Here is an 18191-nt window from a genome sequence, read left to right on the forward strand (position 1 = left end):
AAGAGGGGCCTGCGTATGCAACCCTACTATGTTGTCATTATAAATGATCAGAGTTGCCGGTAAATGATTCCATCGGAAATTAGAGCCGCCGAAATTCGAATGTTTTCGTGTTGCTAGTTTTGTAAATATTTCCGAATTATAGTCTGAATATGGGTCGAACAGTGACCCAAAATATTGAAAAGTAAAATACTTAGAATTTTCATTCCATTGTCGCTGGGTCAGTCCAATAACCAAAAGTAAAATTTCCAAATAATCGATACAATATCAATGCAATGCCCTGAAGTAGTGTTCATGCTAGGAGCAGTGCGTTGCCTGAAGTGTGTCCGAGTGTCGTATTCTCGTTAACCTTTCGTATACGGCTAAGTCACTTCCTTTCCTCCTTCTCTACTGATCCATTTGCCTCGTTTTAGGTGATCAAAGCTAAATCTCGTCAAATTGTCCCAGTCGCAAAGGATTAACATTCAATGTGGTAAATCGACCCGAGGTCAAAAGACTGATATGACCTGACATTGAAGATTAGGTTTTTTTTTCAATGTGACCAGACCTGAATCTGCATTTTTCAAATTGGTTCGTTCAACCTGAAACCTGACTTGAGTCACTTCAGGCAGTCAAAATTTATCGAATCAGGTTGAGGTCAAAAAGTTTTAGGTAAATTTAGGAAAAATTCAGGTTTCGAGCTGTAGGTTCCGGTTCCACAATCGAAAAATATGATCGGTAATAAGCTAAGCAGTGACTAATTTTGAGCACATATTTTCCATAATTTTCCTAAAAACGTTTTTTGGAAAAAATTAAGGAACATCTAGAAAATGTGGGAAAAAGTTTTCCTAACAGTATTTCCTGGTCATCCGCGTTTCCACTAGTTTGACAAACTCGCTACCAACGTTCCATACCCATAGGCAATAATCTCTCATGTCCACTTTTTATTTACCGTAAATCTCAAACTGATAATTGAACCATTTTCCTAAGTTTGTTGTATTTTAACCTTTCGCAGACGACAAGCATATCAGCAGTTTTACTATCAAATCTATTACTTCATGCTTTATGCTTAATGCTTTTTGCTACCTGGTAAACAGTGTTTATACGTACAGAAGACAAATTATTTAAATTCGAATCACAGGTTTATAAGACCGCATGGGTCAGAGCTTGTCGTTTATTCCCGAAGTGTCAATTATAGATGATCGCCGTCCGAAACAGATAGTCCTTTCCAGCTTCATTACAACGGATACTATACGATTTACCTATCTGCAATGCATATATGCAGCATTACTGGACACATATTTTTAGTTAACTTAGCATTGCAAAGACGAAAAACGTATTTCCATCAAAGCACTGTCGCTAGACAATTATCATGGGCGCGCGTTAGCATAGCGCCCGTGACGCAAGTCCTATTACTAGAAAAAATTTCAAAAAAAAATTTTTGTCGTAGACTGCAGAACCATATATACAGCAAATATTGAAGTTCTACAATTCAAAGACAAATGACTCCAAATTACCATTAAAAAAAACTAGGCGTCCGTACGAGTTCAACGAGCTATCACACGTTCTTGCAGCTTAAAATTTGGCCACGCAAAAAATGGGAAGAAATAAAAGCGATAAATCTAAAATAAGAATTGATCACTTGAAAATTAAAATCATTGCAGGAAAATAAGAATGTGATCACAACCAGTTTTTCAAATATAACACTACGAAATAAGATTCTATCAACCTAAAATAAGAAGTGATCACAAGTAGTACCTACCACCCGCTAAATCAAATGTGATCACTAAAAATAAAGAATTTGATCACTAAAAATAAAGAATTTGATCACTAAAAGTAAAGAATTTGATCACTAAAAGTCCGAACGAATACACATAAAAAGCGTTTTAACACGCCGAGCGATCCGGCCCATTGCCCCGGAGCGAAGCGGAGGGCCGCAATGCGAGCCGGGCGCCGGAACGGTGTTGGTAACTTAGGAGTTAATTTTTTCTCTCTCGCATCGTCTAATAATTAGTCTGTGTAATTCATTGCACATAAAAAGCGTTTTAACACGCCGAGCGATCCGGCCCATTGCCCCGTAGCGAAGCGGAGGGCCGCAATGCGAGCCGGGCGCCGGAACGGTGTTGGTAACTTAGGTGTTAATTTTTTTTCTCTTGCATCGTCTAATAATCAAACAGAATAATAGATAGCATATCCTTATTTCTTGCAATCAAATTTTTTATTTTGCACGATCATTTCTTTATTTTTTGTAATCAAATTCGTATAATTGTAGATCATTTCTTATTTCGAGACGATCATATGTTAGTGGTAAAATTGCATATATTTAGTGATCAAATTCTTATTTTTTGGTGATCAAATTCTATTTTTATTGCTATCATAAAAAAATTGTGATCATTTCTCTTTTTCTAGTGATCATTTCCTATTTTCTTGTGATCATTTCTTATTAAATAGCTATCACTTTAATTACATGCCGCAAAAAATTGGGGGGAACCGGCCTCGTTTCGGAGCTAGGGCTCCTCGAAGTTCCCATATAGGCCCCATATAAGAACACCTTTAAGTGTGTATGTGTGGATGGGTATAGTAGAACAAATGTGTTCGCTTTTGGTATTTGGTAAGCTCTGCTCGCCTCAATTTTTCTTCCTAAATTTAGTATTTTTCAAAATTTTCAAATTTTTCAAAATTTTATAATTTTTCAAAATTTTTTAAATTTTTCAAATTTTTTTAAATTTTTTAAATTTTTCAAATTTTTTAAATTTTCAAAATTTTTTAAATTTTTCAAAATTTTTTAAATTTTTCAAAATTTTTTAAATTTTTCAAAAATTTTTCAAATTTTTCAAATTTTTTAACATTTTTTTAATTTTTTTTAATTTTTTTTAAATTTTTCAAATTTTTCAAAATTTTCAAAATTTTCAAAATTTTTTACATTTTTTCAATCTAAAGTCGGAGCATTATAATTTGATCGATGCTACTCATTTAATTCATTTTTAAATAATTGTAGTTTTCGAAGAAATCATTTCGAAAACATTACAGTATAAAAGCTTGGAAGCGTGCATTTGAACGGATTACCCGCAGGTATACCGCGAATAAACAGCTCTAATGCGCATTAGTAAGCTTTTATACTGTAATGTTTTCGAAATGGTTTCTTGAAAAACTATAATTATTTAAAAATGAATAGAATCGATCAAATTACAATGCTTCGACCTTACTAATTCTTCCAAAAGAACTGATATCAGTCAAAAACACTCAAAAGAGTAAAAGTGACGCAAGTCCCTGTGCATACTTCCAAAACAACTGATATCGCTGGAGGTGACGCATTCTGCGCTTGTACGCAAAAACTGTAACAGCAAAAATTTGACCAAAGAAATTCTAGAAACAAAATTTTACCAAAAAAATTTTGCGTCACAAGTGGCAGATGTTGAGGAAAGTACTTTTAAGAAATTTTTTAAAATAGGCAAGAATATGTCCTAATACGGCCGAACCATCTGCCACTTTGTGACGCAAAATTTTTTTGGTAAAATTTTGTTTCTAGAATTTCTTTGGTCATTTCTTTGCTGTTACAGTTTTTGCGTACAAGCGCAGAATGCGTCACCTCCAGCGATATCAGTTGTTTTGGAAGTATACACAGGGACTTGCGTCACTTTTACTCTTTTGAGTGTTTTTGACTGATTGATCCTTTTAATACTTTTGTGGAAAGTCTTAGTGTGCTTGATCACAGAATCTTCATTTGGTGTAACTGACACCATTTTCACTCTTATGTAGGACTCAGCAGGGATCACCGTTTATTTTTGTCGTTGTTATGATTGGTCGTTTCTTAAAAAATGATCAGAGAAAATCATTCTTTTTCCTTTTGCATAATAATTTGAGTCTGAGTCATGACTCACAACTTTATTGATTTGAATACATTTTTTAACCGATCAAAATACTTAGAGGTGAATGTAGGTTTGCTCAGGCTTAACGTCAATTTAAAACGGGCCAGAATATTTACTTAACATTATTTACAGTTGACATGACTGGCTAAACGCTTAACTAAATGAGATAACAATGTACAAAGTAAATAATTCGATCGCAAGTTGCAAGTATAAATTTTGTGCCAAATCGACAAAAATAATAGTCAGTTGTGTCAGAAGCTTATACGAAAAATGAGGTCTCTGTCGAGGTGAGATATTTTACGATTTTATTGGTGAAGTGAATAGCTAACCGAATTCGAGAATTTTGTTTTAGTGTTTCTGCACTTTTGTGCTTCGTTTCTTTCTTTTCTGTGACGAAACCAGAAATTTTCGATAATCGTTCTTGTCGTTACTACGGAGCTCGGCCCATTCGAGAATTCGCCAGAAATTTGGTAAAGAGTACACCGTCAACACTGACCAATAAAATAAAAATGTTTTGTCTGTATTCCAGTACGAAGGAAAGTGGAGGGTGTACCGATTGAATGATTACACGGAATCATTGAATCACGACTGCATATTGTGGGATTATCTGACTATTTCTTCTCCAAATGCACATGCCGTCGAAACTAGTGTAAATCTTAAAACTGGCAAGTAATAAACCCTCTGACCTTCATAGTTAATTCGAATTGTAACGGATTTTTTTTATATTTAAAAAAAATCCTCAGACCGCAGCTAATTGATAGCACCATGCTTTTCGATAAGGAAGGAAGAGGCCAATTTACGTATGACGTGATAACAGGTACTGTTCATATTCAACAACTGAAATGTAAACGATAAACTAACAGCGAAAGCCATGTTTTGCTATAGACGGCGTAGAGCCCGAGTACATCAAAATCATTGCCACGGACTACAGAAGATATTCGGTCGAATGGAGCTGTGTAGATTTCCCAAAGACCAAACAGTGTGAATGTAAAAAAGAAATATTTAAGCTGCCAAGTATCACAATGGTCTACTAATTGTTTCACTGACCAATTTACAGGCTTTGCGTACCTAATGACGAGGGAACAAGTGCCTGACCAGGAAACGATCGATATTCTCGAAAGTGTCTGCCGAAAACATAAGATCGATCTTACCAGAACCAGATTGGTGGTCCAAGATCCATCAGTTTGTGGAAGTAGCTAGTGAAAAGCAACAAATATTTCAATTTTGATAACTAACGAAATTAAAGGAAATTTACTTTTGAGAAGCAACTGATCATCATTGTTTTAACCATTCAGAGACGGTTCAGTTATCATTGATGTAATTAGACCCGTACGAAGTACTGGGGTCTTATGCGTTTACGCATACATCCGTAACACGTCGAATTGGACTCCCTGAGTAAGGGGAAACCTATTGTGGTTGTCTAGAGATGCCAAATCAGTGAAAAAAAATGTCCGTCTGTCCGTCTGCACGATAACTTGAGTAAAACGCATCCGATTTTGAAAATTCTTTTTTTTTCCGTTTGGTAATGTCAAAAGACAGGCTAAGTTCGAAGATGAGTGATTTTGTATCGACCCTTCCCGAGCTGTGGCCCAATAAGTGCTTTACGGTTTTTCGAAGATATCTCCGGACATTCAAACGTTACACTTGTAAGTGATACGTCAAATGAAAGGTATTTACAATACCGATCGACAAAAAAAAAGTTTATGAAAATCGGATGACCGACTCGTGATTAGACCCCTTGGTGTGAAACAGGCACAGGGCGGCAAGCAGTTTTTGCTTGTAGGTCGGCCACATTTCAACATATTTCGTCTGTTTTAGCTTTATTAGATAGGTATTGACCGTACCAATCAGGGAAAAAAAAGTTTTTTAAATTATGTTCTCCGGAGCGTGAGCTAGGTCTCTTGGAGTGAGCTCTTATCTGGCTACTCGGCCGTACAGTGAACGTGGAGTATTTTGTCAATATCTCGAGTAAATTTTGACCGAATTTCATGATTTTTTTTTGTTTGAAAGGTATTAACGAATGTAAAGCGTCGGTAAAATTTCCGGTCTCCTAACAAAATGGCTGCCGGTGGCCATATTGGATTTTATTAAAAGTGATATATCTTGGAAAAAATGGTACTTAGAGTGTTTCTGTTAACATGGAAATAATTTGTTATGTGTGTGGGGTGTTTCAGGCATTCCATATATGGACATCTATATATATATATATATTCACCTATATTGAGCTATGTACAGGCATATAGAGCTATATAATAGCATATTCCACTGTGAAATGTTTATTTATAGGAAAATATAGGTAAATATAGCGGTATATAGCTGTTTAAATAGGAATTTATGAAAGTTGACTTCGTACGGGGCTGTCTATATTGCCTCCGGCAATTTATTTGTATATGCTAACAAGGCAAAGAGTGGATAATGTAAGTGATTTTAAAGGGCGAATAGCTTTTCAGTAGAGAATGAAGTAAAAGAAATGAAGAGTTTCACAGTAAAGGCTTTTGATACGAATAGGTGTTTCGTACGGGTCGGCGTTAGCTATGTTTTACTTAACGATTGAAATGCAAGTACGAAAAGATGAAAAGTCGATTTTTCCCGTGAAGTTTGTTGATCCGAGAGGCGAAGCCGAGGCAAACACGCGAAAACCTGACTTCATCTTTCCTCCGAATTACGGACAATATTTTGCTTCATTGATGAAATGAATGGTTTTCGGTGCAGAAGTATGTAATAGGTATTTCTCTGTCGAGTATGGTAATCTTGTATTTATCGATCTAGGGCAAATTTGTAACACGAAATTGTTTGAATATCAGGAATGGGTGTTGGTGTACCGTGAGTTAAATAACATAGAGCCTTGTCATCAGCGGAAATTCCTGCCAAATTAGAACTTACGGAATTTATTCGGAATGATGCGATTCAGGTGGAATGCGACGCTACGTGTATTGACACTTTGGTTCAGGGCCTACTTTTGGAAATTGTTATGGAATTTTTTTCCAAAATTTCCAAAAACTGCGAACATTCAAAAATCGAATTTTTCGATAATTTTGAACGGTTTTGGAAACTCGTGAACTCAGCCTTGCGTTTTAGCTGACTCTCAATGATTTTGTTTTATTATTGACACTATACGTCAACAATCAAACAAAATCATTGAGAGCCGGCTAAAACACAAGGCTGAGTTCACGAGTTTCCAAAACCGTTCAAAATTATCGAAAAATTCGATTTTTGAATGTTCGCAGTTTTTGGAATTTTTTGGCAATTTTTTTGGAAATTTTGGTAAAAATTTCCAAAAATAGGCCCTGCTTTGGTTGTATCCAACATTAATAATCTATATATTCAAGAAAGGTCGGATCAATGACGATTGGAAGCTGCAGTGAGAATTTCGGTGACAGAAAAACATTTCACTTTCATTCGCCTAAGAAACGTTATGTCTATGTCGTCAAGCAGTCATGGCTTGCTTATCATTTATGCAAATTGAAATTCCTACAAATTCTTGAAATATATTTCTGAAGAAGCCTTTGATTCTCGAAAACAGACCTTGCACGAGAGACGATATATTCATAGACGAACTAGGACGATTAACTATAGTTCGACTACATGGAACTGTACCAATACCTTTATTATACATACGTCGAACGCAATGTGGAAAAAAACACCTGTTCTTGTGTTAACAGCTTTCCGAACTCAGTACCAGTAACTAAACAGTTTCCAGTGAGCTATAGTGCTGTGTGTACACTTCTAAGCAACATATGTGGCTTGTTCACAAATGAATCTTGTTAATTGTGAAGACAGAAACTGCGGAATTGTTCGGTTGATGATATGATTGCCAGTCGAATGCAATGCATTATGAATGTTATAATCGCTAGTCTTACTGTACATAGACTAACGAGGGCAGACTAACTGTGATATGTTGGAAGGATTGGAATTTTTAATACTCAAAATCATTTTTATTGGACCACCTCACCCTAGATGATACATTACCTTTCGAATGTTCGGTTTTATGGTGCCTGCTAAGAGCTTACGCAACGTTATTCGTTCACGATACAAATACCGAGAGACGACTTATTGAAGACACAAACTTATTGAGCCAGCCTTCAATGCCTTCACATACTTAATCGGCCACCTCTACCACGATGAATTTCTCAATAAAAAACGATAATTCTTTCAAAGATTTATTTGGATTATTTATCAGCACAGAATCACAACGAAGATGGTCTTTTCTTACAAAAAAAGTTCTTTCCCTTCAATTTTCTTGTTCTCGTCTTCAGTTTTTTTTTGTTTTTTTTTTTTTACTATGAAACTGTGGTCTCGTCACAAACTATAAAATGAACAAAAGAAAATGCTTTTCAGACGAGACCTTCACATTGAATATGGACTGTCATTGTCGGAAAAATCAGTTCATTTAACACGAAATATTCATTTTCTTTGAAAATTTATTTCATTTCCATTGATTACAATTCGATTTTGGGTTGGGAACATTTTTTCTCAATTTTTTTTTAAAACATTTTCTTTGTCTCGTTAAACAATACCAAATCATAACCCAGCGTGTCGTCAGTTATTTCGACCACTGGGTAACCTTTTAGAAACGGTAAAAGCAATTTCGTCTTCATTTAAAGCAATTGAAGTAGTAGACCTAATTAGAAATATTAAAATTCAGCTGTCTATGGGTGAGCATGGAACTTGCATGTTCATCCACGATCATAGCCGTTTCTTAACATATCGATCGTGATATGCTTGCCGTTTGTAAAAGGCTGTTGAATTCCGTTTCGTTGAAATGATCGTTACAGAGATAATGGTGAACAGAAACAGTGGTTGGATGTTACAGTTAATTTACACAATTTTTTTTTATTGATTTGCTAATATCGATTATTACACAATCATTGTTTTGCTTAACTTGATTTTAATATACCAAAAAAAAACTTTTCTTTTTTTTTGTTTAAATAATTTAGATTTTTCGTTTTTGCTTTCCTTTTTTTTTTTTTTTGATGAGATTGAATGTTATTCGCCATCAAAAATAAATTTATGTTCTCCACGTCGTGTGTGTCAACAAAATAATAAAATTTCATAAAAATACAAAAATTGTTTCTTACAATTCGTCAAATTTATCACAAAACTGTAAAATCTATAACTGCAGCAAATGTCTGGGTATTTTCATTTTAAGTTTTAAAAAAAAAGTGTTTTGGGCATTTCTGTCGCTCATTCCACGCTATCACAAAACATTTTCTTTCCAATCGAATTTTTGCTTCGTTTACTAAACCTGAACAACACACCGATGTTGTTGTTGAGTTCCAATTTAATCAAAAATGTGATGTATAGGTACAGCTTCAGCGCAAAATTCTGTTACGCAACACACAAAGTTTTCTTATCGAAATTGTCATTTACTAGATGACGATGTCTAGAGCATTTGGATTAATCCAGATTCGTCAATGGTAAAACTCACACCAGTACCGTGTAAGGGAAATATTTCCACTTATAATTAGGGCAAACAGGTCAGTTACGACCCTCTTTTATTTTAGTTACGATCTCTTTCAAGCACACATTTGTGTAACTCGATTATCTCTTTCAGTGCTCTTTTAACTGGCAGGGAGTTCGTAAGTAATCCGTTTTCCCTTGGTGTCGTGGTGAATCCTATGATTTATACGTCGACTCTCCATACGATCTGGAGGTGAAAGATACTCACAATTTTAAAGCTTTGTATCTCTAATCTTTCAAACGTTTTCCTATTTTTCCTCATAGTTAGGTGGCTTAGTTCGTTAAACTTAAAAAATGAATTCATTTCTCAATGATAAAATGGGTCATTCAAATAGAACGCCAGTTTTACCAACATTTCGCAACGCATTCAAATGTGCGTACTATTTGAATGGCCCCAAACGGTCCAAATCAACGTTAAATTAGGGTCATTATGGAAAAACAAATACGAAAAGCTCGCGTTACCAAAAACAAAAACTATCCCTGAGCGTATAAGCTACTTACGATGACCCTTTACCACTAACTCGGCGAAATGATTAACATCACCGAGTTGATTGACGAAAGTTCTTCGGTCTTTAACAAGAAATAATTGGAATCCCATTTAAAATCTAAGCTTTCCGCGTGCGTTACTCGTGACGTTGTCATGTTACACTGCACGAACTCGGAACATGCGTTTATTTTGGTAAAACAATTTTCTTCACCAAAATAAATGGAAAGTGAACTTCGTCGATTCTGGTAACAAAATAGGCTGATGCATAATGTCCCGGTATAATACGTGGTTTGCATAATGGCAAATTGTCGATGGAAAATGATCTGAGCTAAAATTCAGCTTGAAATGGTCTAGAGACCGAGGCTGTGGTTTACTTCGATACGTAGCGTCAATACACCTCGACGTCCAAACAGAAATTTCACCTCATCATATGAGTTGCGTAATTTTGTGTCCAAGCACATCTTATAAAGTGCGGATTGGCGCTGCATAAGAGCACAGTCTTGGTATAGTTAAACTAATCCGTCTCATGGTCGGTGTTGTTATACTAAACAGAGTTGAATAGAAAATTTACACCGAGAGAGGGTGTGCGAGTTTTGAATTCCAATCAATTATCAAAAGCGATCAATGGAATTTTCGGTAGTGGTCTGTCATTGGGACGATGAAATACATGCAATCGTAGCGTTGAAATATAAAATACGAAATGACATTATGCACCAGAATATTTTTCTCTTTTATTCATTTTTCTCTCTCTCTCTCTTCCAATGTTGAACAACTTCCATGCTGTAACTGAGGCCATCGTATAAAACATACGATAGCGCATTGAGGTAATGATAAATTCATCGAAATCATTTTCTTTCTTTATTCTCGGTTGTTATCCAAATTAAATTGAAGAAAAGAAAATGAACTCAAAATTGTATCTCTTTGATCAGTTATGCTTTCTATTTCCGAAGGACTATTTACTTAAATATCTACAAGAAAACAAAAAAAAAATATTTTTTTTTATACAAAAATACCTTCCCAGCGGCTGCAGAGCAGATCTAGTACAGCAATTTAACGAATTCAATTTGAATAACTGCAAAAAAAGAAGAAAATTTTACGTGAGAAACGTGCTATTCAATGGCTAGTCGTATATGCTGTCGACAATGACACAACAACAAGATTAAGCTATTATACCAGGTGAAAATTTTTTTGAATCGGTCACACCATTTTTGTTTCCGGACGTTTATGGTGCTCTTGATAGGTAATTTCAAGGTGATCATTTCGTAGAAGAAGAATTTTTTTTAAACGACCTCTCCGGCTCGGGACGACTCTAAGAAAATTTCAAAATTTCAAAATCATGACTTTTTCAGAAAATTTTACACCGAAATGAAACGACCCGGTCGGTTTTGATCTAATGGTAGTTTGTAGAGAATTGACAGACGATTCTAATAAAAGTATCGTCGGGTCGAAAGGTTGTAGCTGTGAGTCAGAATGAGGCATCAAAGTCCAATTTTATGGTTTTGTCAATGAGCACCCCAACCGATTTTTCATTTTATTGGCTTAAAATGAAGGCTAGCACATCCCATTTAACATATCAAAAAATTGGGAGGGGGTTTTTCAATTTTTTCAACAAATCTTAAAAAACTTTCTTATGGGTGCCCTGAGATTCCTGAGATTTTTTAATGGAAATGTATGGGAAGTTCTCCTAAAAATTAAATTAATTGCTATATACTGGTTGTCTCTGGTCTACCGAACAATTATATGCACTAACAAGAAATTTAACATTTTTACTTTGGGAATGTGGACAACTTTGACTGATTTTCTCACCATCGGGAAGCTTTCTGGTCATGTCTAGCTCATCCACTGCTGGGTATAGCTTCATTTGCTACTATATCGCATAGCCTGAGACCGCACCTTTCCAAAAATACCAAACTTGCCCTATTCGCAATCTGGCTTGTATTCTTTACGATGTCAAATATGTGGGTAAGTCGACCTACTCGAAAGATTTTTAACCGATATAAAGTAACAAATTTTGTCAAATAAGGTGTTTATGGACTCATTTAATGAAGTTTTCATGCACGGTGATACATTCTGATATTTCTTGACAAAGTTCAGGTCTATAGACATAAAGATCATTGAGTACTTCTGGTCACTGAATGACTGCTGAAAGTTTTAGGAAATATCAGAATGTATCACCGTGCATGAAAACTTCATTAAATGAGTCCACAAACACCTTATTTGACAAAATTTGTTACTTTATATCGGTTAAAATTGGAAATTACAAACTTCCTCAAAAATCTTTCGAGTAGGTCGACTTACCCACATATTTGACATCGTAAAGAATACAAGCCAGATTGCGAATAGGGCAAGTTTGGTATTTTTGGAAAGGTGCGGTCTCAGGCTATGCGATATAGTAGCAAATGAAGCTATACCCAGCAGTGGATGAGCTAGACATGACCAGAAAGCTTCCCGATGGTGAGAAAATCAGTCAAAGTTGTCCACATTCCCAAAGTAAAAATGTTAAATTTCTTGTTAGTGCATAAATTGTTCGGTAGACCAGAGACAACCAGTATATAGCAATTAATTTAATTTTTAGTCGAACTTTCCATACATTTCCATTAAAAAATCTCAGGAATGTGGGCACCCATAAGAAAGTTTTTTACGATTTGTTGAAAAAATTGAAAAACCCCCTCCCAATTTTTTGATATGTTAAATGGGATGTGCTAGCCTTCATTTTAAGCCAATAAAATGAAAAATCGGTTGGGGTGCTCATTGACAAAACCATAAAATTGGACTTTGATGCCTCATTCTGACTCACAGCTACAACCTTTCGACCCGACGATACTTTTATTAGAATCGTCTGTCAATTCTCTACAAACTACCATTAGATCAAAACCGGCCGGGTCGTTTCATTTCGGGGAAAAATTTTCTGAAAAAGTCATGATTTTGAAATTTTGAAATTTTCTTAGAGTCGTCCCGAGCCGGGGAGGTCGTTTTAAAAAAATTCTTCTTCTACGAAATGATCACCTTGAAATTACCTATCGATAGCACCATAAACGTCCGGAAACAAAAATGGTGTGTCCGATTCAAAAAAATTTTCACCACCAAGTGACTCGTGTCCCCTTAAACATGGAAAAAGTGGCAAAACTATTGACGTGACACGCTTTTGCCGTTTCTAAAAGACTAAACAGAGCAACATTTTCATTGAAATTAAATGTAAAAAAAATCTTTTCTCGCTAATGTAATCAATTGGTTCCTAAGGAACATATTGATAAAGATATGGTTGGATTGCGGTGTCAGTCTTACTAGATTGGTTGAGCAATTTTGCGTTGATGGGAACGACAATTAAGTTACGTTTTCCATTGTAATCCGATATTCACCACAGGCTAATCAATGGCTAATTGTCGATTCCATCGAATGCAAAGTTGCTTGTGTGTTTTCGGCCTAAGACATCGTTTCGGGACAAGTAATGTCTGATACATACAGCAGTATCGGCACTGAAGTCGAATTTTATGATTGCTTTTGCACTGTTTTGGCACCAATCGTTGCTTCTGCTTCACAGGCGATTTTCTTTTCGAGTTTATTTTTTACAATAAAATGTTGGAGGAGTCAAACTACAAAAACCACAGAAGGTAATTGCAGATCCACAAAGACTTGGGTTCCGTATTTTTTGTGATGTGATGTGATGAATGTTTTGTTCAATGTCAACGTACTTTCAGTGGAAACAATGCTCATTATCACATCTGCATATCGTACTTGTTTCAGTAAGCTATAATGTAATGAGAACAGTGTATCACACTGAAAAGAGAGACTGGGCAAATTCACACATTCATTCTTTAGCATTTTTCCATCTTGGTTGGATAAGAAAATTAAGGGTCCTGCGAAGGAGAACCATGGCGTGGATGTGTTAGCAGTACTGGCAGATTCATAAATATGAACTATCACGCCAGCGTGTCACTAATTACTAAAAGAAGTTGGTTCAGAGTCTCCCAATGCAACCGAAGAACCATTAAGTTCACTTGGTCGTCACACACAAGAAAGTACACACAGAAATAACAAAATTGTGAAAATGATTTACCTCATAGCGAAGGAACACTTGCACCACGAACAACAACAACAACCAAGTAGTCTTCTTTCAGTGTCTCGTCCGTTAGATTATGACACGTCCGTCTCAATAAATCGGATGAAAATTGACACGGCGGGAATGCATATAAGACGCCTGAAGTTTGAGCTGTTTTCTGCAATAGTGGTAGGACACCAGCTGCCTCCTTTTGCTTTAAATACGATACCAAATTACGTAATGGCCTAGTTTGAACGCTATTGTCATGCACGACTATCGGCGCCACATTCGGAAGTGCCACAAAGATGGCATGCGATTTGGATGTGCGTATACGTTTCTGCACGTCGTTCAGTTTCGACTGGTCCATGCGCAATCTCTGAGTTATTCGCAGATTATGCAAACCATTTTCGTCTTTCATTAAAATTGAGGCTATGTCGTCGTCGCCATCGGTCAAATGTAATTTAGCCGGAAACAGTGAGTTCTTCAGTATCAACGCACCGGTCCAGAATATAGCTGATTTACGTGCTACATCGGCTAATGTCACAGCTGATCCGAGCAATTCTGCTGGAGATATATTGGCATCTGGTTCCGAGTCTGGCGTATGTGGACCCTAAAAATGACAATCGAAATTAGGGGAAAGATGGGTTGTGGAGCGTCATGGCGATTTTTGTTGCCAGACAATTTCACCGAGAAAAGGTTACAAATGGATGACTTGCACTTACCGGACTTCGTACTCTCGACTGCGATCGCTTTGTCCTAATATTATTGACTGGTGTGCTTCTAATGTTATTATGTACAGGAGGAGTCCTAATGTTGTTGTTAGTGGTCGCAGTAGTTCTGCTATTATTCGCTGGTTCGTACTCTAGTGCCAGAAGCGGTCGTCGTCGTTCTTCTTCGATAATCACTCTTTGAGGTTCGTACTGCTGATAGCCACCTCTAAACACTCCTCGGCCACGACCACGTCCACGATAAGCACCTCTCGAAGCATAGCTATCATATTGCGTTGCTTCACGGTACACACAATTCGGTTCGGGTGGTGCTGGAGATTTTGGCTTCGGCGTTTGACCATTTGGCACACCAGAAAAATCTATTCTCAAGCGACGGTCTGGACCACCCAATGCATAGCCACGCATTTCCTTGACAGCTGCTTGGGCTGCTTCGATCGATTCATACCAAATGTACGCACAGCTGTCGCCCTTTTTATACTCAATTTTCTTAATTGCACCGAACCGGTCGAATTCCCTTTCCAATTGAGTTAACGATGTCCACGCTCCCAGTCCGCCCACCCAGATTCGCGTCGTTGGATTTGCCTTTCCGTAACCGATTTTGCATTGAAACTTTCCAATGTATTGGCCGGACAGTTCGATTTTAGCCCGATGCGCCATGTCCAAATTTTCGAATCGAACAAACGCGAAGGCATTTCCAGCGCCGGGATTCGGTCGCTTAATATCAATATCGTCCAGTTGTCCGTACTTGCCAAAAATGCGTCGTAACTCTTCCTCGGAAATGTTCACTTCCAAATTACCGGCGAACAGAGTTCTTGTCGCTTGTGGATCGTCTTCCGGCTGGACGTGATGCAGATAATTTGGAAATTTATCTTTCTTACTTTCGTGCGGCGGGGCTGCATGTCTGATTGTGTGTCGTGGTACGTAGTGATGATGCGACGGATGCATGTGCGGAGGATGGTGCATCATTGGACCTCTCGGCGGCATGTAGTCATGATGATTCATTGGCGGACGATATTCACGATGAATTGGTGGATGGGGAGCGTATCTGCTGTAGGGATCGACTGTTGGCGCTCGACGTCTTTCCGTTACAGGTGGTGGTGGTGGTTGATAGTACGATGCTACGCTTCTTTCGTATTCCGGCGAAATGGACCTCGGTTTGTATTTTTGATCGGGACGTTCATACACAACAGTTATCATAGCAGACTTATCATAAAGAACAACACGTGGCTTCTGTCTTTTAGCTTCACGAGCCACTTCCGACGAACGAAAACACACATAAGCAACACGTTCGTCATGGTCACGCCCGATTCGAATACTAAAATCACCGAACCGCTTAAACTCCCGGTACAGTGTGTCTTTCACATACTCATCCGATGCTTTGGGATGCAAAGCACTGATGCAAAGCACTTTAAACGTATGTCCCCGTTCTGGCGGCGGTTGTTCAATCGGCTCACGTGGAATAACGGCTAATGCGAATTCATCGTTTCGGTGTGTACTATGCGTCGGTGTAACATACCGCGGATGCACACTTTGAGATCGTAAACGTCGTCGATCCGGTGACGGTCGACTGTCGGGCACATGATGATCGTACCGATCCATACTTGTTCGGATTCGTTTCACTCGTGGCGAATCGCCCCTGTCTGCGGGCGCTCGCGATGCACTCCGTTTCATATTGTGTATTTTCACAGTTATACGAGCACGGTCACGTATACTACTCATTATTTGGTGGTGATGGAAAATTGAACTTTTCAACGATGACTTTTGAGTATAATTGAGATTTTAGTTATTTTGTCGTCCAGTGGTTAGGTCGTTGATGTATACGGTAGAACGGTGATTATTTCCTGTTGATGGAAGAGAGAAAAAAAACACAAATGTCAATGGCAATAATCTTAACGTTGCACGGTCATAAGTTTTAAGTCAGAAAATTTTGAATCGGAACGTTTTTCTGAAACTCATTGTGACAACTGGTCAACTTCTTTTCTTTACAAATCTGTTTAGCCGAGTGTCAAACTTTATAACTCCATTTTGACTCAATTATCTTAATTATCGGTCCAGGTTTTTCGACAATTTCACGTGTAATTAAAAAAGTTGTCGGATCGAATGCACAAAAATGACCATAGACGAAAACAATTTCAGATTTACTGTCACATTTTTGCGGTTATTCCATCTCGCATTTTTCTTTTTTGTTTTGTTCAATTTTAACAAATCACTGACGTTTCAATTGCAATTAGTTTTGCTCTAAATCGGAACAAAATTTTTCGGAAATATTATCCGGGGCGAAACAGCCGTTCGGATTGAGTGAAACACAAAATTGAACAAATGTGGGGATTTTTTCGCTGTCTAATCGATGTGAAAAAACGACGCCAAAACTTTTCGGGGTCAATAATTTTTGTAAAATTTGATCAGCCATTACGAATTAATATTAAATGTATTGTTTATGGCACGTAAAAACTCTCACCATTTGACAGAAAACGACACTTTTAAAGACAATTTTCACTTTTTTTGGTTGTATTTTTCCTTATAGTTATTCTTCTGGACAGCGCGCTGTCGAATACCGATAAAAGGTAGAAGGCGATGCGATTAAAAAACAAAATGGCTCGGACGGCTCAACCATCATTGACATGACAATGACATTCAATTCGATGTTTAATGTCGCTGCCACATTCACTCAGATTACTTTGACAGAAAACTGTGAGGGGCAGTTCGTTCGCAGCAAAGTATATAAACACTGAAGGTAATGCAAATGCGCAAAAACATGCGGATCCATAGTTTCGGGTGAATTTGTGGTGAGTTTAAGGTATATTGATACACATACGTTGTAAATATATGTATTAGCGTCATAGGAAATTCACCCGAAAGTTTGGATCCGTATTTCTTGCTATTCCCTGAGGGTTTGCGTTACCTCAGTATGTTTATATACCTTGCTGGCAATGCCGTCTGACTGCTGGACCTTTTTGGTTAAAATGATGACTGAGTGGAAAAAGATCGACAACACACAAGATTCAACTTTTAGCGGGAGCAAAGCACGAAAAGTCTACTGTTCATGTTAAATTTGTTAATCGACAAAAAAAAACATTCAGGACTTTGAGCTATCACTTCGATGTTTTATATTAATTTTGCGTTCATTGAATAAATTCAATGAAATTTGTCTCCTTGATTATTATTAAGAGTTATTTGTGTTGGAGCTTTATTGATACTTTGCCATCTCAACGTATACATGATTTTAGCTCAGTTAAATTAACTGGTTTTTTCCCCTGTTTTTACGCTCTTTCAACACTGTATAGAGTGTTATGATGAAAGAGAAAGAAATACTTTGACCAAGGCAAGTTATAATAAACTGGTCTTCGGTCCTCTTGCTCGCATAGTAAGATGTTGAAAGAGAAGCAAATACTTTGACAAGTACCCCAAGGCAAATTATAATCGGTCGTCTCGCTCCGATCATAACACTCTATACAAGCGGCGAATAAATTATTTAGGAATAGATCATTGTCAAATAGCGGTCTATCTTCAAATTCTCCCAAATAAGTTGTCAAATTCATCCAGCTAACCTCAAAAATGTTAAAACTTCAAATAAATTTTTCAGACATTGAGATTAGCTGGATGAAATTGATAACTAATTTGACCAGTCAAAC

The 18191-nt window shown here is 37.1% G+C and overlaps 2 protein-coding genes across 3 annotated transcripts; one reads left to right on the plus strand and one right to left on the minus strand.

Annotated features, from left to right (window-relative positions):
• The first annotated feature begins 4010 nt into the window (after positions 1-4010).
• LOC119074142 (lazarillo protein-like) lies at positions 4011-5110 on the plus strand. Its single transcript, XM_037180139.1, has 6 exons — positions 4011-4132; positions 4198-4315; positions 4375-4514; positions 4589-4662; positions 4731-4832; positions 4903-5110. The coding sequence occupies exons 1-6, from the start codon at positions 4116-4118 to the stop codon at positions 5043-5045; spliced, it is 594 nt and encodes a 197-aa protein (XP_037036034.1). The 5' UTR covers positions 4011-4115; the 3' UTR covers positions 5046-5110.
• A 3014-nt stretch (positions 5111-8124) lies between these two features.
• LOC119074140 (RNA-binding protein spenito-like) lies at positions 8125-17174 on the minus strand. 2 transcript variants are annotated; one of them, XM_037180136.1, is made up of 4 exons: positions 17018-17174; positions 14554-16400; positions 13850-14441; positions 8125-10864 (listed from the first exon to the last, which is right to left on the minus strand). In XM_037180136.1, exons 2-3 carry the CDS (start codon positions 16276-16278, stop codon positions 13851-13853), a joined length of 2316 nt encoding a protein of 771 aa, XP_037036031.1. In that variant the 5' UTR covers positions 16279-16400; positions 17018-17174; the 3' UTR covers positions 8125-10864; position 13850. The 2 variants fall into 2 exon arrangements, with proteins under 2 accessions (XP_037036031.1, XP_037036032.1); XM_037180137.1 differs by having other exon boundaries at positions 8125-10878.
• Between the last annotated feature and the right edge of the window lie 1017 nt (positions 17175-18191).

Source organism: Bradysia coprophila, unplaced genomic scaffold (assembly GCF_014529535.1).
Source record: "Bradysia coprophila strain Holo2 unplaced genomic scaffold, BU_Bcop_v1 contig_138, whole genome shotgun sequence".
In the NCBI taxonomy this organism is placed as follows: Eukaryota; Metazoa; Arthropoda; class Insecta; order Diptera; family Sciaridae; genus Bradysia; species Bradysia coprophila.